Below are 22,247 nucleotides of genomic sequence, written 5' to 3'. Positions count from 1 at the left end.
AACCGCTCCCGCCTCTGCCATCTGCCCTCTCTCAGGCGAGGAGGCCGCCGTCGACTCGACGAGCGAGCGATCTGCTTCCGACGACGCCTCGACGGACACGGAGCAAAGGAGAAAGAGGGGGCTCGCGGCAGCACAGCAGAGGGCCAAGACCTGTGTGTCCAGTCGCTGAGACGCTCAGACGCAGACGCAGACGCAGACGCAGACGCAGCGGCATCGAGGCTTCGTTGGAGCCAATCGAGCAAGGGCAGAGGCAGTCAACGGCAGCGAAAGGCAGAAAAGGTCAACTCGGACGCTTCCATATGAGCTTGTGCTGCTGCGAGAGGCGAAGTCGGCGATGAACGAGACGTCAAGCAAGTCAAAAGCCAATGCGGATCGAAGCGGGCGGCAGATAGGCAAGCAGAGTGACAGCTGATTGAATGAGCAAGTGAGGACGAAGAATCAGAGGAGCGACTTATCGGCCTTTCGGCACCATCAATCGCCCATCATGCGAAGTCGTGATGACATTTGTCGACGTGACCATAGGATGAGGTGATGACTGAGTAGGCGTTTGTGGTGTGCGTGCAGCATCTGTGTGTTTGCGCCCAACTGGCCATGGCAAGCTGTGGCCAACCCCTCTCTCGCTTCACGCTTGCTCCGGAGCTACGCCAACAAACGCCCGATAGTGCGCCCAGCCAGCCGCCATGTGTCGGCAATGGAGCTGTGAACGGTGGGTGTTGGTAGGGGATGGCAGACTGGTAGCGTTCAGCGCAAGCAATCATGGGAAGCAGGTACGAATACAATTACAAAGATGGGGGGAAACAGGACCCTGATTCTCAGCTAGTCGTCGCAGCTGCTTGGGTCGGCGTCGCTATCGCACTCGCGGCAGTAGCCGGTGCAACCTTCGCTGACGACGGCTTCGTCGTCGAGGAACCTGTCGCTGCCTTAGCAGCCGCCTCCTTCTTCTTCCTCTTGGCCATGGCCAGCGCGACGGCACTCTTGGCCTTATCCACAGCTTCCCTACTCTCCACCAAATATTTTGAGTCCTCGAGCTTGCCGCGCTTACCCCCGGCGCCACCACTAACACCGCTCGACGAGGCCTCCTTGCCCCTCACTGCAACCAATCTGCTCGGCCCCTCTCCCACATCGTCCTCGTTCTCTCCCTGACCCAAATCACCGCCGGCATCATCCAGTCTCCCGGCCGCCTCTTCGAAATCCTTCTGATCCTTTGGCTTCCTTCCCAACATCTTTTCAAGCTTTGCGTACTTTTCCGCCTGCGCTTTAGAGAGGGCCGCCTCGCGAGCTGGTGCAGCAGCGAGATATGCGGCAAGTGACTGAGCCTCTTTCACTGTCTTGAGTCGCCTGCCATTGAGGTCGCGGCAAGAGTCGTTGTTCTCTTCGCCCTTGCGTGCGCTCATCTTGCCGCCTTGCGCTCGTAGCATGGAGCCGAAGCCACCTTTGCCGCCCAGGACCGAGAGACGGAGCTCGAGATCGAGGAATGCGCCATTCGGCGAGAGGGTCTGTAGCGTCGTGTCTGGTGAGATACGCTTGCCACTCCTAGCATAGAGGCGCAGCAGCGAGGCTGACTTCTGGGAGAGGTGAAGGCGATCCGCTACTCCAGTCAAAATCTCCTCTGCGGATGTCGACATCGGTAACCTGAGAGACAATGATTTCGGAAAAGGCGCCATGGTACGAAGTAGGACGGGCACGCTGAGAGGGTTGGGGACAACGAGTGGTCAGCAGTCGAGCTCGCCTTCAGGTGCGAGATCACTTCTCGCATTACCACTGGAGCTCACCTTGTCTCCGCACCATGAGGCATCGGATCAGTGCGGCCGACTCTGGCCCACGAGCCTTGTGCGTGTTGTTGAGCGACTGCAGCCATGGCGGAGGTGATGGATGAATGGAAAGATGCACATCGATGCTGCTCAACTTCCATCTCACTTTCCCCGCGGGTCTGGTCTCCGTTCCGGTCTCATAAGACGAGCTCTCCGCTCGGTCGCTATCCGCCTCTCCTTCCGCTATCCTCGCTTCTTGCTCTCCTCAACCAGTTACTATGCAAACAGAGAGCCAGGATCAGGATCAGGCCACAATGGAAACGGCGGAGAGCTCCGGAAGCTCGCAGAGGCGACAGCAAAGAGTCATTGTCCTTGTCGGCCTCGTTGGCTCAGGCAAGTCGAACTTTGCCAACTCTCTATGCTCCCGCGACTCGCCCTTCAACTTTGTACGAGCCTCACAAGACGTCCTCGGGTCGCGCCAGGCAGTCGAGTCTCTGGTCATGCGCAGCCTTTCGCAGGGCAAGAACGTCTGCGTCGACCGCACAAACGTAGACGCCTCTCAACGAGCTACATGGTTGCGGTTGGCTCACCAGTATCAGGAGCAGACGCCTGGCGTGGAGGTCATCGTGGAGGCGCTCGTGTTTGATACACCGCTGGAGGAGTGCAGACGCCGGCTGATGGCAAGGACAGAGCATGAGACAATTAGCTCGCCCGAGATAGGGCTGCGCATCCTCAACACATTCATGGGGCAATTTCATCGACCGACAGCCAGCGAGGGGTTCCACTGCGTTGCGTCGATCACTCCTGCTCGGCTCCCGGCGCTGCCCAGTGAGGCCGACATTCCAGCTATTCTGGACATCATCGCCGCGGCGCCGAGGATGTTGGAAGGAGGTACCAAGGGGACCAGCCTTGCACCGGTGCGAGGGCCGCCGCGGGGTAGTAGAGGCAGGGGAGGCCAGAGCTGGGGAGCGCTGCAGCGAGGGAGGGGTGCGAGTGGCAACGGATCCAGGGGTGGAGGAGCATGGCGAGGACAAGGAGGGCACTACGATTCGCTCCCCTCGCGCCCGCATGCACCTCAACCATATGTCAGACCTCTGCCAGCTAGCTCATCGGCGTACAGTGGCAGCTACTCGGGGGCAGCAGCAGCAACATCAAAACCGCATTCCTCGACGCCCACATTGCAAGATCACGGCTTCGAGATCGTAGAGAGCAGCCAGTCGCGACCACCTGCATGACGCTTAATTGCTACCAATCCATAGATACCAGGCTATCATTTTTTGTCATCTAATGCATTCTTGCGCTACCAAGCTCAAGGCATGATTGCACATCTCCACGTCCGCATTCCGCACCAGCCCCAACGCTCAAAACGCCCCCATGACCCCCTCGTCCGATGCCCACGGGTTCCTCGTCTTCATCCACTCCCTCGCCTCCCTCGCCGGGCGGGCAATACCCGGCCCGGCAACGCAAAACTCCTTCACGATGTGCGCCATCTTCTCCGCATGACCGAAGTCGTACGCCAGCTCATGCACGTTTTCCAGCAGCGAAGCAAGACACAGCGAGGCAAGTGTCGAGTCTGTTGCGGCTGGTAGGACGTGTGCTACGACGAGCGATCTTGCTGCTGCAGGGTCGTGACGCGTGAAACCGGAGAGTACGTCGGCCATGGAGGACTTGAAGCGTTCCTCGTCACAGCCGGGGCTAAACGCCGACTCGATGAGGGAGGCCACGTCCCCCTTGACTGCGTCCACTTGGGCATTGCCAAGCTCGGAGCGAAGCAGAACTTGAGCAAGGCCACTCGCCGACCCATCGGGGTAGTCGGTTGTCTCTTCCTCGCCGCGAATGCCGGAGCGTGCCCCCGTGATGAGAGCGTTGAGGTCGAGACGTGCTCCGGAGATGGTGGAGAGGGTCCCAAGGCAGACTGACGCTGAATTCCTCACCGCCAGTCCAGTTGGGTCGCCCACTGCTTTGAGGAAAGAGCGTGAAAGCTGGGGATAGAAGGGCTTGAGGTGCTGCGGGATGCGCTTCAGGCATGTGTCGAGCGTGTTAAGAATCGCCGCCTTCACCTGGGCAGCGTGTCGCTCTCCGCATGCTCGAATGAGCGGGCCGGCCAGCCCAGTGGTGACAAACGGCTTGATGGCCACGGGATCCGCCTTCATGACCAAGATGCCAAGACCAACAGCGGCCTGCTCCTTTTGCTCGCCCGTGCCGCTCAGCAGACCAGCAAGGAATACGCCCGAGCAAGCGCCGAAGCCCTCCTTCTTCGCCAGGCCGGGGACTTCGTCCGACAGGCCCGACAATGTGTGTCGCAACGGGATGACGAGCTCCTCTGGGTCCTCCATCGCCTCAACGCAGGCTGCAAGTGCGGGCAAACAGGCATCGACGACGTCTGGCTCGCGCGAGTCAAGAAGGGTGGCCAAGCGACGAAGCCAATCCTTGTTGTAACCCTCCAGCGCGCGCGCTCCTCCTCGCTCTGAAAGGTCGGATGCGAACTTGGAGTAGTAGCGACAGCCGTGAAGAACCTTGCGCTTTTCCTTGTCCGCCGCGTCTCCTACCCAGCTGAGGAGGAGCATCATGAGCTGGTGCAAGGCTTCGAAGTTGTTCACTGCCTTGAGAACCGCGTCCACAGCCTCCTGCAGAGCCTCGCGCGTGTCCTCGTCCTCCTCGGCGTCCATGGCTGTTGCGAGAGCGCCGAGAATCTGCGACAGCCGGCGGTTGATTGCGTTGCCGGCGACGGCGACAAGATTGCCCAGGGCGCGAGCATTGAAGGCCGAGATGGGTTGAACAAGAAGCGTGGGCAGCGACGCAGGGAAGACGGTGTCCGCACGAGTGCGCATGACTTCGCGTAGGGCAGCGAGCGATGTCTCTGCCATCGAGTCGTCTCCACCGCTGTCCTTGCGATTCTGAAGGGCGCCGAGCAATACAGGAATGACCTCTTCGATAGCGCGCTGGCCCACCGTCTCTTGCAGAGCATCGAAAGCTGAGGCTGCAGCTTCGCGAACAGCGGGAGAGCGGTCGGTGAGTCCTTGGCGTGTTGCGGCAATAAGCGCGTCTTCGTGATCCTCGAGCTGAGCTTCGGTCGCGTTCTCCAGCAGACTCTCGACGGCAAGCATGACACCAGCGCGCACGGCGGCTGATGCACCAGCATCTGACCCACGCTGTTGCAGCTGCGGCACGATCTCCTCCAGCACCGATCCACCCAGCTTGCGCGTGATCTCTCCGAGCGTGCGCGAAGCAATCTCGCGCTGATCCTCGCCATCGCGGCTGAGCGATCGAATGATCAGATCTATGATCATCGGCAAAAGCTCGCGAATCGTCTTTGCCGTGTTGACGATGATGGCCTTCCAGCTGCCTGAAGCCGCCTCGCGAACATTGAAGGCTGGATCCTGCCTGAGGCAGAAGATGGTCGCCATCGTACGCACGAAGCGCTCCTCGCCGAGCACGTTCTTGAGACGGGACTGCACCGAATTGGAAACGACGACGCTCTGCTCCGGGACCTCGCCGTCCTCTCCCTCTCCGCCCTCGTCCGCTTCTGCGGCCAAGGTGTTCTTGCCCGAGATGCCGCCGAGGCGGAAGAGGAGCTCGGAGCAGAGGGAGAGACTCGATTGCCTGATACGGGGAGTATCGTCGAACATGCTCTGCTCGAGTTCGGGAAGGAGTAAGTCGACCGCGTCCTTGGAAAAGCTGCCAATGATCATGCGACCAGCACGCATAGACATCTCGCGGACACTGTCGCTGACGTCGGCGAGACCATTGAGGATAGGCGTGATGATGCGACTGACGTAGGGACCGAAGCGGACCGCGCCGAAGGTGCCCGGCAGGTAGATGAGGAGGGCGATGCCACCTTCTCGGACGTGGGCCTGCGGGCTTGAGGTGTTGTCCAGGACCGACGGGAGAAGAGCTTCCAGCCTGTCCATGCCCAAGGCAGCGAGCACTTCCGAAAGACCTTGAGCCGCACCTTGTCGATCGACACCAGTGACGTCTGCGCCTCGCAGCTGGGCCATCAATGAGGGCACAAGGTCGGGGAATTGTACTTCTCCCAATCGCTCAACCATGACGCCTAGGGCACGAGCAGCCTCGGCACGAGTCTCGGGAACGGGCGAAACGAGTACCTCACGGATGAGGGGCATCAATCGAGGCAAGTGGCCACGCAGATCCTTGCCGTCTGTCAAGCTCGCCAAGTTGCCCATGATCTTGGCACCATCGCGCTGCACCTGCGCAGATCTGTCGCGCAGACCACGGTCGACGATGGGCACGACTAGTGCAAGCGACGGGGCGTCGAGGTAGTGGGCGAAGGTCTGGGTGAGTAGCTTGTGAAGTGCAGGCGCCGTCTTCGAAGTCGGGTCGACGAGAGCTTGAAGAAGTGCAGGGACCATGGACTTGATCTCCGGGTTCTTCATGACAAGACCGAACTGCTTGAGGGAGCGATTTCCTGCTGCTCTGACCTGTGGATGAGCGTCAGAGAGAACGCCAGAGAGGCGCGGAATGACAGTGGGAAGGGCAGCGGCGAGCTGTGCTGGGGCAGCTGATGAGTAGGCACCGAGCAGCTCGATTGCGCCCTTTTTCGTGCGCCACTGCTTCTCTTCAAGACCCTCAAGCAACGTCGGCAGCATCAGCTTGGCGCAGAAGGCGGAGACGTTGGCCATCATGACCTTGGCCGTCTCCTCCGTCGCGTCTCGAACCTCAGCCTTGCTGTCGCCGAACGATGCAATGAGCTGATGTAGGACACCGCCCTCGATAATGTACGGCTCGAAGAGACGTCGAAGGATAGCAGCCATGATACCGTAGCACTCGACAGCACTTTGCCTAGCATTGACGCTGCTCTTGTCCTCGATGGCCTGGGTGAGCTTGCTCATGACGCCGAACTCGGCCACAGCAGAGATACCGCGTCCCTTGATGATACCGGCAAGACCGTAGGCCGCTCCTCGTCGATGAGCGTACTTGGCGCCTTGGAGCAAGTCGGTGAAGAGACGCTCGACGAGGCGCGGTACATCACCCTTGATTGCAGGTACAAGAGCAGGCAAACAGTCTGCGACGGCAACTTGCACCATCTCGGAAGGGGTCTTGAGAGCATCGAGGAGGCGTTCCACGATGGATGAGATGCGCTTGTCTGTGGCAGACAAGTGGCGAGCAAGTCGACCAAGCAAGATGACGACTGCCTCCAACACACCGTCCAGCGCCTCGGACGGAGGGGGAGGCTTGGCGAGGAAGCTCTCAAATCGGGTGATGAGCTCGCTCAAGCGCTCCTTGCCGTGCAGATCAACGACGGAAGAGGCGGCGTCGAGCATGTTCTGCCTGACGTCGTCGTTGCGGTCCCCGAGAGCCTCGTCTTTGATCATGAACTCGAAGAATGGTTCGAGGTCCGTCGCTTGCAGCTGAGGAGCCAAGTCGCCAAAGGCGTGCGCAATTGCGGTACGGATGCGCCAAGGGTCCTCACGGTTACGAGTGCTCTCGATGATCATGCCAAATTGGTCGTACTCGGCCGTCAGGATTCGGTTGCGTTCCTCGTACAGCTTGTAGAGGCTGGTGAGTAGGGTAGGAAGAGCCTCAGGATGAAGCTCGACGGCACCAGCGAGGGCTTGACCTGCTGCTCGGCGGACGTAGGCTCGATCGTCTTCGAGGTATGGGATGAGCGTTGAGCCAAACTCTTCGGGCACGTCAAGACCGTTGTCTTCCCACGCCTTGAGCGCTAGTCGAGCGTTCTCGGTATCCAAAGGGTCGTGGCATGCCAGCCACAGCTCGCTGCTGTACTCAAGCTCGCTGAGGTCGAGCGATTGGATAGCTTGCAAAGCGCCGAGGCGAACGTATGTCTCTTGCGCCAGCGTATGGCTGAGCAGCTTGGAGATTTCGATCGGCAGAGCCGAGTCCTTGATGGCTTCGCCCATTGAGCGCAGCGCTCCAACGGCGTCTCTCGCCAGTCTTGAGTGCTTCTTGACGATGGCGACGAGGTCGTCGATCATCTCGCTGCGGGGGAAGCGCACGTCCTCGCACGATCCAGCGTGGAAGTCGATGATCTCAAGGGCGAGCTGGATCTGCTCGAGCACGTTGTCGGCAACAGAGGTTTCGCCTTCGCCTACCTCCTCTGAAACGCCACTAGCGGTGTCAATGCCTTCTTTAGCGACAATGAGGGAAAGCAGCGGAACCACAACGGCAATTGAAGCCAGGCTGAGAGGCTCTTGCTCAGACAGGAAGCGCAACCTGTAGAGGACCCGCAGGAGCTGGTCTCGAAGAGTTTCGCCCCGGAAGTCTTCGGCGACCAGGTCGTCTGAGATAGTGCGGAGCAGTACCACTTGAAGAAAGAGCTTCGCCTCGGCCAGGCGCGAGGAGGCGCACGAGCAGAGGGCAGAAAAAGCGGCGAGCAGCCCCGAGCGGTCCAGTTGTCGAGCTTGAGGGATCTGAAGCAATTCGCGAACGATACGAACGAGCGAAGGCAGGTACGAGTCGAGCTCCTCGCTCTTCGCGGCGACGAGAGCAACGATGATCTGCATGCCTCGACGTAGCGCTGACTGCAAGGCCGCGACCTGAGCCCTGATCTCGGCTTCGACCTTTAGTTGAGCGTCGACCTTGCTCTTCTGCTCTTTCGTCAGCGTCTTGCTCTCCGCAGCCTTCTTCTTGGCAAGCTCAGCTCTGAGCTCAGCTTCCCATTGCTCCGTTTTTGCGTCTTTGCGATTCTTGTCGATATTCGCTGGCTTTGTCTCTGCAAGAACGTCGACGAAGGTGACATCAGGCGCAGTAGCGAGGATGCCGAGTTCTTGCTCTGTCAGGGCCCTCAATGCTTTGCCGTCGACTGACGCTTCAATGTCGCCGACGAGCTCTGCAATGACAGACTCGGGGGCGTGCATTGCCAGCGTTGTCACAGAGGCCAGAGCAGCCGATTGAAGCACAGAGTCGGCGAGGCCTTCACGGCAGATTTGAAGCATGGGCATGAGGTGATCTTCGACGACCTGGCTCGCCTTGACTTGTGTTTGCATGCAGAGGCTAGCAAAGGTCGCGTGCTGCGAGTCGTTGAGCTCGGGCAGGTGGGAGCACAGGAGCAAGCTTGAGAGGACCTCTTGCTTGACATCAGACGTGGTCTCGCTGCGCAGAGATGACGCTGCAAGGAGCAGAGCCTTCAGCGACTGAGCATGAGGGTTCTTCTTTGCAGGCGCTTCGTCAGAGACGGCGTTTGCTGCGGTCGACTGACGTTGCTCGTGGACCCAGGCCAGGATGCCATTCTTGACGATGGTGGCAATAAGAACGGGGTGCGAGGCAGCGCAGCCTTTGACAACGTCCACCGCCTGGCGACGGACTTTGGTATGCTCGCTGGTCAGAGCAGCCTGGATGAGCGCGTGCGCGCTTGCCTTGCGCGCTCCTTCATCGCCTGCCATCTCCGTCGCTCTATGCAGCCAGACGCTATGAAGCGCTCGCAGCAGCCATGTCTGCTCATCCTCTGCCGTAAACTTGCGATGCACCTTGTCCCACAGTAGGAAAGATGGCTTCGGCGAGGCGGTGACGAGCAGGCCTTTGAGCACTTCGTTTTTCGCAGCGAAGTCGCTGATCTTTTGGACTTCCTTGAGGGGGCTCTCGACAAGCGCAACGGCAACGAAGCCTTCTAGAGGCCCTGATGGACTCGTCAAAGTGCTCGTCGTCGCATTCTTGAGATTAGCTTCGAAGGCTGGAAGCAGAGCCTCGCCGAAGGCAGCCAGAGCAGTGCTGTCCGCACCGGTCTTAAGTTCCCAGATGGACGAGCCGACGATGCTACACGCCACCTTCCGCAGGGGCACTTTTGCGTTCTGCAGCTCCTTTGCTACTGCTTTGCCTACGAGAGTGAGTGCTGCATGGTTAGCACCATTTGAGGGGGAGCTCAATAGCGCATACAATCGGCGCATTACGGCTAAAAGGGCGCCACGCAGAGACGCTTCCGTGGTCTCCTTCGGGAGAAGCGTTGCGATACTCTCTGCGATCGATGATGATGCGACTGGCCCAAGAGACTCGGGGAATGCGGCCAGCATCTCGTACAAGGCGGCTCTCTGATCGGGCGACGAAGTTTTGCCTGCCGTCTTCAGCAACGCTACAATCTCTTCCGCCGCCTCCTTGAGCGCCTTCTCGTCCTGCACGAAGCTGATAAGCGTGACGAAGAGGCTGATGGCCTTGGCTCGCGTGGCTGGCACCGATGACCTGCTTGCTGAGATGATGCCAGTGAGGAGAGGCTTGACATGTGGGCTCGTGTCGTGGGCATAGCATTGGAAGAAGGCATCCTCGATTGGCAGCGAGACTTCTGGCGAGCGTATCAAGAGCTTCTCCATCGTCGGCCGCAGGCTTTTAGCGACGTCATCGTCGGTGAGGTGACTGGCGAAGAAATCTTTCAGCGCGAATGATGCTTGTGGAGGGACGGCTGACTTGGAAGGAAGGACGTGGGTGGTGTAGAAGCCGAGAATTGCATCCTTCTTGCTCCGCAATAGGGTACGGCCGACGCCATCTTCTGCGCCCTTTGATGTCTCTGAGCCTACTCGGAGACGCAAGCAGACGTCGCATATGAGTCCGAGAAGGGCAGTAGAGCGGATCGCATTCGCCGGCGGTGAGCTCGTGATCGTCTCGATGAGTTGAGGAATGACAGCGTGGGACTGCGGAGCGATTTCGAGGAGGTCAGTTGGACATAAAGCATTGATCCATCACCACCCCTCATGCTCACCTCTCGCACCGAGCGCCTTGCCAAGACAAGGACGTTGCGAATGTTGCTGCGAGCCTTTGGACTTTGCTCGCCCACGACGGCATCGAAGGCTAAGGCCATCGTCTGGACAAGAGGAGGCCAGACTTTTGATGACGTCGCATCTTTGAGCGATGCAAATGCGCTGAAAGTTGCCAAGACGAAGGAGAGGAGGGAGATGCGAATGCTCAGGGCTGAAGCGAAGGTTCCCGCAGACGAGACCTTTGCCGCTTGATCCACCTGCTTCTTCAAGTGGGCGACAGCATATAGCAGCGCTGATGAGTCAGAGGCACCTTCTTTCGTCAATGCTGCTCGTAGAACTTGAATCACGATGATCCTCGACGAACGATCTGTGTATCGCGGGGCTGTCTCGAGTGCCAAAGCGACGACATCGACGAGATTGTCTGACGAGAGGGGCTCATCCTCGCTCTCGATGACGGAAGCGAGATGTTCCCACGCCTCTGTTCTTTGTCTTGTACTTGCGGAGAATGCAGCCCTTGTCGTCTCTTGGAGATATGTGTCCCACTGCTGAGTTGCAGGTGGCTGTGGTTTCAGCGAGGACTCGGACTGGCCCTGCTGCGTCGTCGTCGTCGGGGCCATGTCGTCTGCCTCGGAGTCGTAAGGGTCCTCTTGGTCGAGGTCCCTGCTGCTACTGAGCCAGCTCCCGACCTTGTCCTCCTTCTTGCGCGGTGGCATGAAAGATTGAGGGTGACCAAGAATAGGAAGGATGATAGTAGAGTGGAAGCTTTGGAATATGTTCAACGTCGTCCCTTCGAGTTGCCTGCCTGGCCGCCGCCTCTCTTCTGGTCGTCTCTCCGCCGCCTCCGCTTGCCGAGGCTCCAGTCGCAGACGATGGCAGGCGACGACGACATTTCGACGCCAGTCCGCGCCTGTTCGGCTGCTTCTTCCGATCAAGCAAGCAAGCGACCAATCAATCGACGCCATCGATCGAGGGGTTTGGCTCACCAGCGATGTTGACCTCTCAAGACGGCGAAGGTATTGCAGGCCCATCGTCGACCCGCCCTGAGTCGTCGCAAGCAGCGCTCCTTCGACATCAGCCTCCCTACTGGTTCACCTTCACCGCCAACGCCAAGCAGCGGTGGTATGGCCGGCGCATCCTCGACATCCTGACCGAGGAGTTCCGTGATCGCACCAAACACTACTACACTTGGGCTATACACAAGGGCTTGCTCAAGATCAATGGGAAAGACGTCTCGCCGACACAAATCGTTTGCAATGGCGACGTCATCACTCATACCGCTCACAAGCACGAGCCTCCCATCACCTCGGACCCTGTTCGCGTCATCTACAGAAACGATGCAGAGGGTCGCATCGTCATCGTGAAACCCGGCAGCATACCAGTTCATCCTGCTGGGAGATACCTGCGTCATACGCTGCTCGAGCTCATGAAGTCAGACCATGGCGTCGACAAGCTGTACACGGCCAATCGTATCGATCGACTCACCTCAGGAATCATGGTCGCCTCCACCAACGTCACGGCAGCCAAGGCGCTCAGCGGCGACTTTGACGCAGGCAGAGTGCGCAAGGCATACGTCTGCAGAGTCAAGGGCAAGTTTTCAGAGCAAGAGACTACATGTACCGCTCCTCTGATCTCCCTGGATAGACAGACGGGCGTCGTCATTAGCCATGGGGCAGGGCGAGAGGCAAAAACCATCTTCAATCGTCTGTCGTACGACACTGCAACAGATACATCCATCGTTTTCTGTCGACCCGTCACTGGGCGAACCCACCAGATTCGAGTACACGCTCAACTTCTTGGCCACCCTATACCCAATGACCCCATCTACAACCACCAGATATGGGCCCATTACCCACCCACCAGCCTAGCCAACATTAGCATACCCGATCTGGTCAGCCAAAGGCCTGAGGGCGTGTCAATGCACGATCAGGAGCCGGACTCAGAGAGAGCGATCGCGCAAACCTATCTGGACATAGTCAAGTACCTCGCCTCGACACCACAGTGCGCTACCATCATAGAGTCGCTCAAGAATGCCAAGGACGAAGGTGAGGACTTTTCCCGCTTAAAGGACGAAGTTCGATTTGCTGCTTGGAATAAGGAAGCAGGTTGGCTCGAAGGCGACACAGTCGAAGGGCTCGTCAATGCTGAGCCTGCCAGGGGCAGCGCCGCTGCTACGAGCGATGATGACAATGGGCAGCACTCCCTCGGCTACTGTTCAGAATGCTTCCTTCCCCTCCTTCCTGACCCGGAGCCAAACTCACTACTCATATACCTCCATGCCATTCGATACGAGACGGACGAGTGGTCATTTGAGGACGAGATGCCCTGGTGGGCCATGGATGATTGGGCGTCCCCCGGTGCGCTGCAGAGGGCGAAGGAGAGGAGAGCCGCAGGTCAGGCAGTGAGGCCACCCAGACTAGGTCTGGTCAATGAGGAAGAGAGGAAACCTTTGGCTCCTTCGGCGGCAAATGTGGAGAAGCCTGCCGCACCAGCTAAGCAGGAGAAGGCCGGCAAGAAGAAATCTGAACAGATAGGCATTTCTCTCTCGGCCCCACTCCCAAGGGCAGGCGATTGGCCTTGCCTTTTGGCACATCCATGGGCACCGGCCAACACGGTATCGCAAAAATCCTCAGCGCTCGCCGCCGGCCCTCAAATTCAGATCGTGCTTGAAGTCTTCCGCGGCCTCGAAGACTTTGCCCGCCTCGACCTCCTCAGCCGTCTCCGCGCCAGCCTCCCACCCTCATGTCCCGAACCCGCCATCCAAACAGCAATCCAAAGCTCCCACCTGATTCTTTCCCCCTCCCTCACCCGCTTTGCCCTGGAGACACCCCTACCATTCACGGCGGGAAAGCACATCCTGCTCTCTCAGCGGGCGCTGCCTGACGAGCTACTTGACCAGCTGATGGAGGATCGCGTCAAGCTAGGGACTTACAAACTCAGAAACAGAGCCATGCGCGCCAAGAAGCGGGGTCAAGGAGCGAAGCCTGCTTCGCAGGAGGCCATCGCAGTAGCCGAAGAGCAGCAACAGGAGCAAGCATGCAGCGCCCTTCCCGACGAGGTTGAGAAGATGGCGGACGGGTCATTGGCCTCCGAAGCCCGGCTGAAGGAGCTCATCAGCGAGATGTGGGCCACAAGCAGCGAAAACTTCAAATCCGCAGTGAATTTGTGGCGCGCGCAGCGAAGTAGAGCCCGACGATCGGATCGCTGGACCTGGCGTGTCTCGGTGGAACGCTCGGCGTACAAGTTGCCCAGCCTCGTCACCATCGATCTCGAAGGGCATCTAGCCGACCAGATCTGGTACACCGTCAATGACGATGTCGATCCGCCCGGGTCGGCGGACGACAAGCAAAAGTATGATGAGAGCAACGTGCCACACCCTGTGTCGCTCAAGAAGGCGGACTTGGTAGTTGAGCTCGTCTTTGCGCCGTTTCTTGGCGCAGCACCTACGGCTGCAGACGAGGCTCGCTTCGCGCCAGCACGAAAGGAGCAGAAGGAGCAGCAGGCCAATCAACAAGGCAGCAACGCACCAGCAAACGTCGAAACCCAAAAGTCGCAGCGACGCCGCCCCCCACGCGGGCAGCAGAACCTCGCTCAAGCATGGGAGAGCAATCCCTCTGGCTCGTTGATGCTGATGATCAAGCTGGAGCATTTCGAGGATGAAGACGAAGACACGGGCGAAGCAGAGTCAGTAGACATTGTCGCATCATCGCTCGCCATGGCCCACCGTCCGAGGGTCAGCAATGACCTCACGGAAGGAGGAACCGCCATGGCACGTTTTCGAGCCTACTCTCTCGCCTCGCTCCTTCCTCTGCCTACTGCCCACACCGGCGACAAGGGTCCACTGCGCATCTGGGAACCTTGTGTTGGCACAGGCACCGTGGCCATCGAGCTTGCCGAGCTTCTGCGTCAGCGTCAGCTTGAGGCCACCGTGTACGCTAGCGATGTAGGTGAGCTTGAGGTGAAGAGAGCGAGGGAAATCGGGGCGATGAGTGGTTGGCCTGATGAGGTGAAGAGAGGAGGGGTAAAGGTGGAGTATGGTTTGCTCGATTTGAGGGCTGTAGCGAAGGGAACACACGGCAAAGGACTGCAACCGGAAGAGGAAGTGCCAAATACTGCGCAGCCGCCGTCTTGGCCGGCCCCCTCCTCTCTGGACGGTATCATCACCGACCTCCCGTGGGGTCGTCGTGTTCTTGGACATGGCTCTCTCAACGGCCTGTATCTCCACTTCGTCCAATCAGCCTGCCTTTCCCTCAAGCCGCACTGCTATGTTGTCGTGCTCACCCTGGAGGGCAAGACGCTACAGCGTGCAGTAAGGGAGGCTGAAGGTCTGGCGAGGAAGAGGGGGGAGGGCTGGGCAATGCGATTTGAGGAGCTTGCCATTGCCAGAGGGGAGGCCGAAGCTGTTCTTGCCGTGGAAGAGCAGGGAAGGAGACAGGCGAGGGAGCTCGAAGAGATGCGTGTGGTCGAGATGGGTCTGAGGCCAGTCGTGTGTCTGCTGAGGAAAATTGCCGTTGAATGAGGAGGTTGAGAGAGGCAAGAGGTCACTGGGTAATCGAGATGTCATTTGCTTTCGATAATCAAGCATCATGCTCCAGGCCCCTGCAAAAGCTCCTTGAATTCGCCGCTGCCGTGAAGAAGGTCGGGGAAAGAGTGATCAGCAAAACTGTCTCAACCAAGATGCTACGCCTTGACGACTCACGTCTCGATCTGCTCCTTGAGGATGTCGAGGCCTAAAAGACGCAAGGCGATGAGTATCTGTGAGCGAAGCAGTCGACATGCGCAAAGATGGTGTTCCACTCACCTCCGATGAGTTCGCCACCGACAAAGATCTGCGGGAACGTCGGCCAGTCGTTGAGCTTTTTCATCCCCTGTCTGACAGCCTCGTCTTGCAAGATGTCAAAGGTGCCTGTGCGCGGCAACAAGGAGGGACGAAGGGTCAGCGCCTGGTAATAGTTGCTCGTGATTATCTTCGCTACTCACCGAACGCTACGCCCTCGCTCTTGAGCAGGGCCACGGTCTTCTGCGAGAAGCCACACTTTGGCTGGTCGGGATTGCCCTTCATGAAGAGGACGACCTGCGAGCGAGGGGCGAGGGGCCGCTAGGCGTTAGCGGATGAACAGAGGCAGCCTTGAAAGTCCCACCGCACTCACCTTGTTGCTGCTCATGATCTTCTTGCACCTCTCAAAAAGCTCCTCCTCCGTTTCATTCTGCGGCGGCTTGTGCAGGGAATGGTCGCCTACGGAGCCTTCGATTGCTCCCTGGTATGTCGAGGGGGCGGCGCGGGGCTGCGATGTCGTCGATGAAGACGGCTGATTGGCAGCACCACCGTTCGTAGAAGTCGATGATCCCGATGCAGCATGTGAAGCGAGGGCAGAAGCAAGGAGCGAAGCATTGGCCCCCGACACCCTCGAGAGGAGCGTGTGTCCCCTCAGCAGGACAAAGGTAGGGACCGAGTCCACATCGAATGACTCAGAGACGTCAGGCTGCGACTCTGCCTCGACGCTGAGAAACCACACCTTGGGGTACTTTGCTGCGAGCTCCTTGATCACCTGGTTCATCTGTTGGCAAGGCTCGGCCCAAGGAGCCCAGAAGTTGAGGACGCTGATACGGTCCAGGTCGGCATTCATCGTCGATGTGAACTCCTCGGGCGACTCGATGGAGACGAGATTGGGCAGGTCAGGCGATGTGGGTGCGGTTGCTGTTGTCATGGTGGGCGACGACGATCGATGATAGGTGGGAGCAGGAGAGAGTAGTGGCGGTGGTGGGAAGACGAGAAAGCGCGAAGCATCAAGCGGCAGTCCGCTGCTCTCCACTCGAAATTGGCAATCGCGGCCACGGCGAGCGCGAGGCAGGCGCATGAGTCGAACGAGCGAGACAAAAGGGTGAGACGTGGTAGGCATTGCACTGAGACGCCAATGGAAAGTCGCAAGCATGAGACGAGACCACAACACAGCTGATAGTGGGGGCTTCTTTGCGGTGATGACCACCACTAGCAACAAGGAAGAGTCATACGTTCGCAAAGTCAAGGAAAGTCGCTCATTCGCTCGCTGCAAGGCGGTCGTCCTACGCCCCTCGAGGCCGTGCTTCCGCGTCGCCTCTGCGTCGACGCCCCGACTGGGCGGACCTCGCCCGGGACATCTCAACCCGCGGCTGTTCAGTCAAGAATGTGAGGCAGCCTTGTCGACGTTGAGCACAGCCGGGCCGAGGACACGACATACTCTCCTCCTCGCCTCTCTTCTCATTCCTTTGACAACGCCGCTCATGCTCCCAGCACCCTTCTAGACGCATCCCTCTCTCCCTCTTTTCCCCCCATCCTCTCTGACTGCATGGCCACCCTCGACTCGTCTGCCGTCGCTGGCCCATCATCACGGCCGGCCACGCCCTCGACTTCTGCGGCCACGATTCACACAGCTGCGCAGCGAGGCGACGTCTACACCGTCTGCCAATTGATCGACTCTGGGCAGGCAACAGCCAACGACCGAGATGAAGACGATGTCACGCCTCTGCACTGGGCAGCCATCAATGCCCAGGTACCCGTCTGCAGAGCGTTGCTCGACAAGGGAGCAGTCGTCGACGCCAAGGGAGGAGAGCTGGTAGCTACTCCCTTGCAATGGGCAGCAAGGAATGGTCACCTGTTCGTCATGCATGCTTTGCTTCAAGCAGGGGCAGATCCAACAGTTTGCGACTCTCAGGGCTTCAATACGCTCCATCTCACGACACACAGCAGCGCCGTCATGCCCTTGCTCCTCGTCCTCAGCCACCCCTCCTTTAGCACCAGCCGGCAGCTCGATCACCCAGATACACAAGGCCATACGCCATTGATGTGGGCGGCATACCAGGGCGACGCCATCTCACTGTCTCTCTTGCTGTCGTACGGCTCCAATATTCACGCTCGCGACGAGTCAGGCTTGACCCCTTTACACTGGGCCGTAGTCAAGGGCAATCGCCTCTGCATACGCAAGCTCCTTGAAGCAGGCGCCGACTGCGCAGCCAAAGAGAACAATGGCAAGACAGCTCGAGACATGTCCGTAGAGCTCAAGAGTCATTCGAGCTACGCGAAAGCATGCTCAGATTCGGGGCTCGAAGAGGACGGCAGAAGAAGAAAGGCCCCTCTCAGCGAACGCAACACGCATATTGCCATCCTCCTCATCCCACTCCCCACCTTTTACCTCATCTTCACAATCTTCGGCCTCTTCCCTTGGTATACCGCCGTCCCCTTTGCGGCAGCCACCTTCTCCGGTATGCACCACGTCGTCACGCACGTGATCCTCGACCCAAAGCAGGGGGATAGCATCAAAAAGAGCAAGTATTTCCTGGCCATCGTCAGTCAGTCCATCATACTCGTCGGCTGGAGCTGGTTGCGTACCCTGGTTCATTCGACCCCGGGTCACATGCTGGCAAATGTCACCTTCTTCGTCTCCTGGGTCATCTGCCTCGGCTCCTTATACCTCGCCGCGAGCCTCAAGCCAGGCTACTGCGTTCTCCCCAAATCGGAGACCTACAGACGGCAGATGATCGCCCAGCTAGCAGATGAAGGCAGGCTCAATGGCATGAACTTCTGCATCGATTGCCTCGCCCGACGCCCGCTCAGGAGCAAGCATTGCCGCATCTGCAAGCGCTGCGTTGCGCGCTTTGACCACCACTGCCCATGGGTAGCCAACTGCGTAGGCGTGCGAAACCATCGACAATTCATCATCTTCCTTGCTAGCCTGGTGGTGGGAGTCCTCTCATTCGATTGGCTGGCATGGCAGTACTACAACCTCAACGCACCTGTGCTTATGCCGCCCGCGGTCGAGCCCTTACTGCCCACCCCATTATCGTCCGTCTCGGCGTACGACTCCTTCCTCCTAGCCAATGTCAGCTGGGCAAGCTTGCAGCTCTCCTGGGTCACGATCCTACTGGGCGCGCAGTTCTACCAGATCGCGAGACAAATGACAACGCTCGAGGTGAGCAATCTAGGACGGTACGGCTTCATGGGCGGGAAGGGAGGCAGCTCGATGGCGACTCAAGAGGGGTTCATGGCGCAGCGCCAGGCGGCGATAGATGCTGCGGCTGCAGCTGCGGGGGAGGCCGGGCCATTGGGCGTAGAGGGTGGGGAACAAGAGCAAGACGCTTCGAAGCCAGGCGCGGGTCACCCTGCCCCCGCCGGTGCCGCGGGTGGCAGCGGTGCCAGTGCGGGACATCGTCATGGTCATGGCTCTGCACTCGCGTCGGCCAAGCGGGTCGGCGACTGGCTGCTCAGTATCGTCGGTCTCGACCTGTACACGAAGGGCAAAGCAGGCGAAGGTCTTCGCAAGGCGGGTCAAGGTGGCAACCCCTTCGACCTTGGCCTCACGATCAATTGCCAAGACTTCTGGTCGCGCGGCCGCGAGCTAGACGTATCATACGAGTCCCTGTATGATGTGCCGGAGGAGGGCTTTAGGGCGCGTCATCGCTCGGCGAAGAGGGCACGGAAGAGGAGTAGCAGATACGCGGATAGTATTTCAAGCTTCAGAGGGTTGTTGGGACGAGATGAGGAGGAGGAGGATTACGGCGGGTATGGGGCAGAGGCCATGGATGTTGAAGAGGGGAGGATCGGAGAGAGAGAGAGGCTGTTCGATGCTGAGAGGGAGGCCGCTGCACTGGACGATGAGGCTGCGGGTGGCATCGTGAATAGGGACGCATCGGCAGGCAGGAGAAGCTTGAACCTCAAAGGGGCGTGGGAGTTGAGTGATAGCAGGGTCGGGGCTCCTTCAAGTACGAGCAACGGGCACGCACATCACGCGAGCAGGGAGAGCGCTATCGACGATGCTGGGCCATTGTCGAGACCGATGACGCCGGGCTCGGCCAAGGGCAAGGCGTCGCATCAGGACTAGGCCGTGGGCGAGGCAATGGACGATCTGATACAGTAATTGCATTGCGTTCCTCATCCCTACAGCGTCGTTGCATTAGCATCATTCTTTCGCGGCTCAATCCTGACACTAAGCCGGGCTCGCGTTCTCCTCGATGATGCAACTCGTGTTTCATCCTGCGTTTCGTTGCATGAGCGTTTCATTGCATGAGAGGTGGAGCAACAATCGGCTCGAGCGATCATCATCCGGCACCCTCCTACTGATCATGGCACAAGCTCAAGACGACCACGATGCAGCACTATCTGGAAGAAGGCAAGGCCCACTCTTCAAGGGCACCGACTACTCCTCCCAGGACTACTGGGAGCGGCGCTTCGCTGCCACGGCTGCCATGGTGAAGTCCGCAGAGCAGCGGACCAGCGAGGCTGATGGCGCTGAATTTGACTGGCTGGGATCAGGCGATGAGCTTATGGACAGTTTGATGGCGCAGATGGTTGCTGGGAGTATGAGAGATGGATTGACGTTGAACATCGGTAGCGGCAGCTCCCGAGCTGGGCGTGGGCTGCGAAGACGATTTGAGGAGAAGGGTTGGGACTCACGGCAAATAGTGGTGAGTGGACACACTTGACTGATCGCGCTGTCCGAACGAGAGACAATGCTGATAGCGTGCGATGATTCTTATCGTCGCAGAATCTCGACTACGCTCCAGCAGCCATTGCGCTGTCAAGAATGTCCGAGGAGAACTGCTTTGGTGACCTAAAGACTCAGCACGTCGTCGCAGACCTGCTCGATGGGTTCAGCCTCTCACAGGAGATCAGTACCAGTGTGACAAGGACAAATGCGCAGCAGGTGACCGCAATCTTTGACAAAAGCACAGCTGACGCTCTCTCGACGGGCCCAAACCTCCGCGCCCTCGGGACGAAGACAGGTATGTTGAGTTTCGTCGCTGAGAGGAACGGACCTCGACCTGCTGCGGCAGAGTCGTGGGCGCCCGTCGAGGTGCTGGCCTACAATCTTGGGCGGGTTGCAAGGCCTGGAGCTTTTTGGGCGGTACTCAGCTACTCTGCACAACGCTTTGACTTCCTTGAAGCAAGCGGCGGGCGAGGTGTGAAGGAAGCACAGAGGCTGTGGGAGGTGATGAAGAAGTGGGCCGTTGAGGCCCCGAGCGGTAGAAGCTTACAGGATACTCATGCGCCTGCCGTGTATCACTGGTGCTACATTCTGAGGAGAAGATGTAATGGTCACGACCACACTTGAGCTCTGTCTTGTCCATCAATCGATATCGCCAAACCAATGACCGTGACATGACGCCTTTCGCCCGTTTTCAAAATGAGGGCCCGTGCGACACTCGAAGTCGCCGAATGACCCTGGTTGTTTCTTCTCACTCACTCCACTCCATCTTTCCTCCCGCCCTGCTCACTCTCGCCACCATGGCAACGCAACCTTCCTCTTCTTCGCCACCCTCGTCGATGAAAGTCCTCACCCTGAACGTGTGGGGCCTGGCGCACATCTCCAAAGCGCGGCAATTCCGCATCGGCCACATCGCCGATCGCATCGCAGAGGGCGACTGGGATGTTGTAGCTCTTCAGGAGATTTGGGTCGAGAGTGACGATTGGCGTATGCTCAGAGCGAGATGTTCTGATCGATTGCAGTACTCCAAGTTCTTCCTGAGCGGCGCCTTTGGGTCAGGCCTAGCCATCCTGTCTAGATTCCCGATTAGAGCCACGCATACTCACCCTTACACGCTCAATGGGCTGCCGATTCATGTTGGCCACGGCGACTGGTTCGTGGGCAAGGCGGCGGGAAGTGCGACATTGGACTTGGGAGACGGCTTTCTCGTCGATGTCTTTGATACCCATGTGAGGCGGGTTGAATTCGACCAAGACGTAAGATATTGTCTGACACCTTCTGCTTCCTGCTCACGTCCACCTCGCTCAGACCGTCGCTGCTGGAGGAGAAAGCGGGCCAGAAAAGAGCCGCTCACATCGCATCGTACAAGCATGGGAGCTGGCCAAACTTGTACAGAACAGCGCCGAGCGAGGACGTCATGTCATTGCCCTTGGCGACTTCAATTCGACACCACCCTCCCTCTCTATGTCCATCCTCCGCCACGTCGGTCAGCTACAGGACGCCTATCTCGCAACGCATCCCTCTCTTCCTCCTCATTCGACCTCCTTGCCTGGCCACGACTCAGCAAGGGGTGCCTCACCTGATCCGCAGCGCTGCATCGACGAGCTAGGCGTGACGTGCGACTCGCCCCTCAACACTTGGACAGCGGGCAAGAAGCTCGACCCTCGCGCGTTGGCTGGAGCGGGCAAGAGACTCGACTACGTCTTCTATCGTGGACCTTGTCATCCCGACTTGCTGCAAAGCTCAACAGCCGGAGCGAGCATTCGACTCAAGCCAGTTGACTGCAGAGTCGTCTTCACCGAATTGATCCCTGGAAGCAACATGAGCTACACAGATCATTTCGGGCTCGAGGCCGTCTTTGAGATCTTGCCTAAGACAGAACCTTCAAGTTCGCCGGCCAAATTCTCAACAGCCCTCGCGTCAAAGAGTGTCGCACAGACGCTGACCACCGCCATGACCGTACTGAGCTCGTACTTGCAAGTCTCTCGCAACACGCAACGCTCACATATCTTGGGATTCTCAGCATGCGTCACTTTGGCCCTCGCACTAGCTGTGTTCACTCCCTTCGTCGGCTATCGGGGCTACAGCTTCTGGGCTGCCATTGCCGTTGTCCTGGCCACAGCGGCTGGATGGGGAGGAACGACGCTACTGTATTCTGCGGTGGTGTGGGGAGAGTGGGAGAAGCGTGAGTACGTCGATCACGAGGTTGCAGGACTCATCTCTGACGTCCTCTCCCTCGCTATAGGCGCCGTTCGTACCGTGATCGAGGCCATGGAGCTCGAAAGGAACAACCTCGCCCACATCACAGCTGCCGAGCCTCGTGGCAGCATGAACGGCTCATCCGATGAGCGCAGAGCGCTGCTCATCTGATCAGGGCG

At 58.9% G+C, this 22,247-nt stretch overlaps 8 protein-coding genes across 8 annotated transcripts; 5 read left to right on the top strand and 3 right to left on the bottom strand.

The window, feature by feature from the left end:
• Positions 1-421: 421 nt before the first annotated feature.
• BDZ90DRAFT_273851 (hypothetical protein) lies at positions 422-1,883 on the bottom strand. Its single transcript, XM_025508817.1, has 2 exons — positions 1,773-1,883; positions 422-1,686 (listed from the first exon to the last, which is right to left on the bottom strand). The coding sequence occupies exons 1-2, from the start codon at positions 1,856-1,858 to the stop codon at positions 813-815; spliced, it is 960 nt and encodes a 319-aa protein (XP_025363544.1). The 5' UTR covers positions 1,859-1,883; the 3' UTR covers positions 422-812.
• A 125-nt stretch (positions 1,884-2,008) lies between these two features.
• Positions 2,009-3,058, top strand: BDZ90DRAFT_230934 (P-loop containing nucleoside triphosphate hydrolase protein). Its single transcript, XM_025505662.1, has one exon. It carries the CDS (start codon positions 2,066-2,068, stop codon positions 2,984-2,986), a length of 921 nt encoding a protein of 306 aa, XP_025363543.1. The 5' UTR covers positions 2,009-2,065; the 3' UTR covers positions 2,987-3,058.
• Positions 2,969-11,189, bottom strand: BDZ90DRAFT_230933 (ARM repeat-containing protein). The gene is made up of 2 exons (XM_025505661.1): positions 10,417-11,189; positions 2,969-10,348 (listed from the first exon to the last, which is right to left on the bottom strand). The coding sequence occupies exons 1-2, from the start codon at positions 11,125-11,127 to the stop codon at positions 3,113-3,115; spliced, it is 7,947 nt and encodes a 2,648-aa protein (XP_025363542.1). The 5' UTR covers positions 11,128-11,189; the 3' UTR covers positions 2,969-3,112.
• Positions 11,190-11,351: 162 nt separating this feature from the next.
• On the top strand, positions 11,352-15,011 carry BDZ90DRAFT_237877 (hypothetical protein). The gene has a single exon (XM_025507324.1). The coding sequence runs from the start codon at positions 11,403-11,405 to the stop codon at positions 14,928-14,930; it is 3,528 nt and encodes a 1,175-aa protein (XP_025363541.1). The 5' UTR covers positions 11,352-11,402; the 3' UTR covers positions 14,931-15,011.
• Positions 15,012-15,106: 95 nt separating this feature from the next.
• BDZ90DRAFT_217946 (glutaredoxin) lies at positions 15,107-16,119 on the bottom strand (the record flags this gene model as incomplete). The annotated part of the gene is made up of 4 exons (XM_025504341.1): positions 15,107-15,141; positions 15,213-15,317; positions 15,392-15,485; positions 15,562-16,119. 4 exons carry the CDS (start codon positions 16,117-16,119, stop codon positions 15,107-15,109), a joined length of 792 nt encoding a protein of 263 aa, XP_025363540.1.
• Positions 16,120-16,684: 565 nt separating this feature from the next.
• On the top strand, positions 16,685-19,406 carry BDZ90DRAFT_230930 (hypothetical protein). Its single transcript, XM_025505660.1, has one exon. It carries the CDS (start codon positions 16,738-16,740, stop codon positions 19,264-19,266), a length of 2,529 nt encoding a protein of 842 aa, XP_025363539.1. The 5' UTR covers positions 16,685-16,737; the 3' UTR covers positions 19,267-19,406.
• Positions 19,407-19,449: 43 nt separating this feature from the next.
• BDZ90DRAFT_230929 (hypothetical protein) lies at positions 19,450-20,548 on the top strand. The gene is made up of 2 exons (XM_025505659.1): positions 19,450-19,849; positions 19,930-20,548. Exons 1-2 carry the CDS (start codon positions 19,508-19,510, stop codon positions 20,494-20,496), a joined length of 909 nt encoding a protein of 302 aa, XP_025363538.1. The 5' UTR covers positions 19,450-19,507; the 3' UTR covers positions 20,497-20,548.
• Positions 20,549-20,669: 121 nt separating this feature from the next.
• On the top strand, positions 20,670-22,239 carry BDZ90DRAFT_218119 (DNase I-like protein; the record flags this gene model as incomplete). The annotated part of the gene is made up of 3 exons (XM_025504353.1): positions 20,670-21,098; positions 21,178-22,054; positions 22,115-22,239. The coding sequence occupies 3 exons, from the start codon at positions 20,670-20,672 to the stop codon at positions 22,237-22,239; spliced, it is 1,431 nt and encodes a 476-aa protein (XP_025363537.1).
• Positions 22,240-22,247: the final 8 nt, after the last annotated feature.

This window comes from Jaminaea rosea (assembly GCF_003144245.1).
Source record: "Jaminaea rosea strain MCA 5214 unplaced genomic scaffold BDZ90scaffold_3, whole genome shotgun sequence".
NCBI lineage: Eukaryota > Fungi > Basidiomycota > Exobasidiomycetes > Microstromatales > Jaminaea > Jaminaea rosea.
The sequence above is the reverse complement of the archived record's forward strand: the minus strand, read 5'-3'. Positions and strand labels throughout refer to the sequence as shown.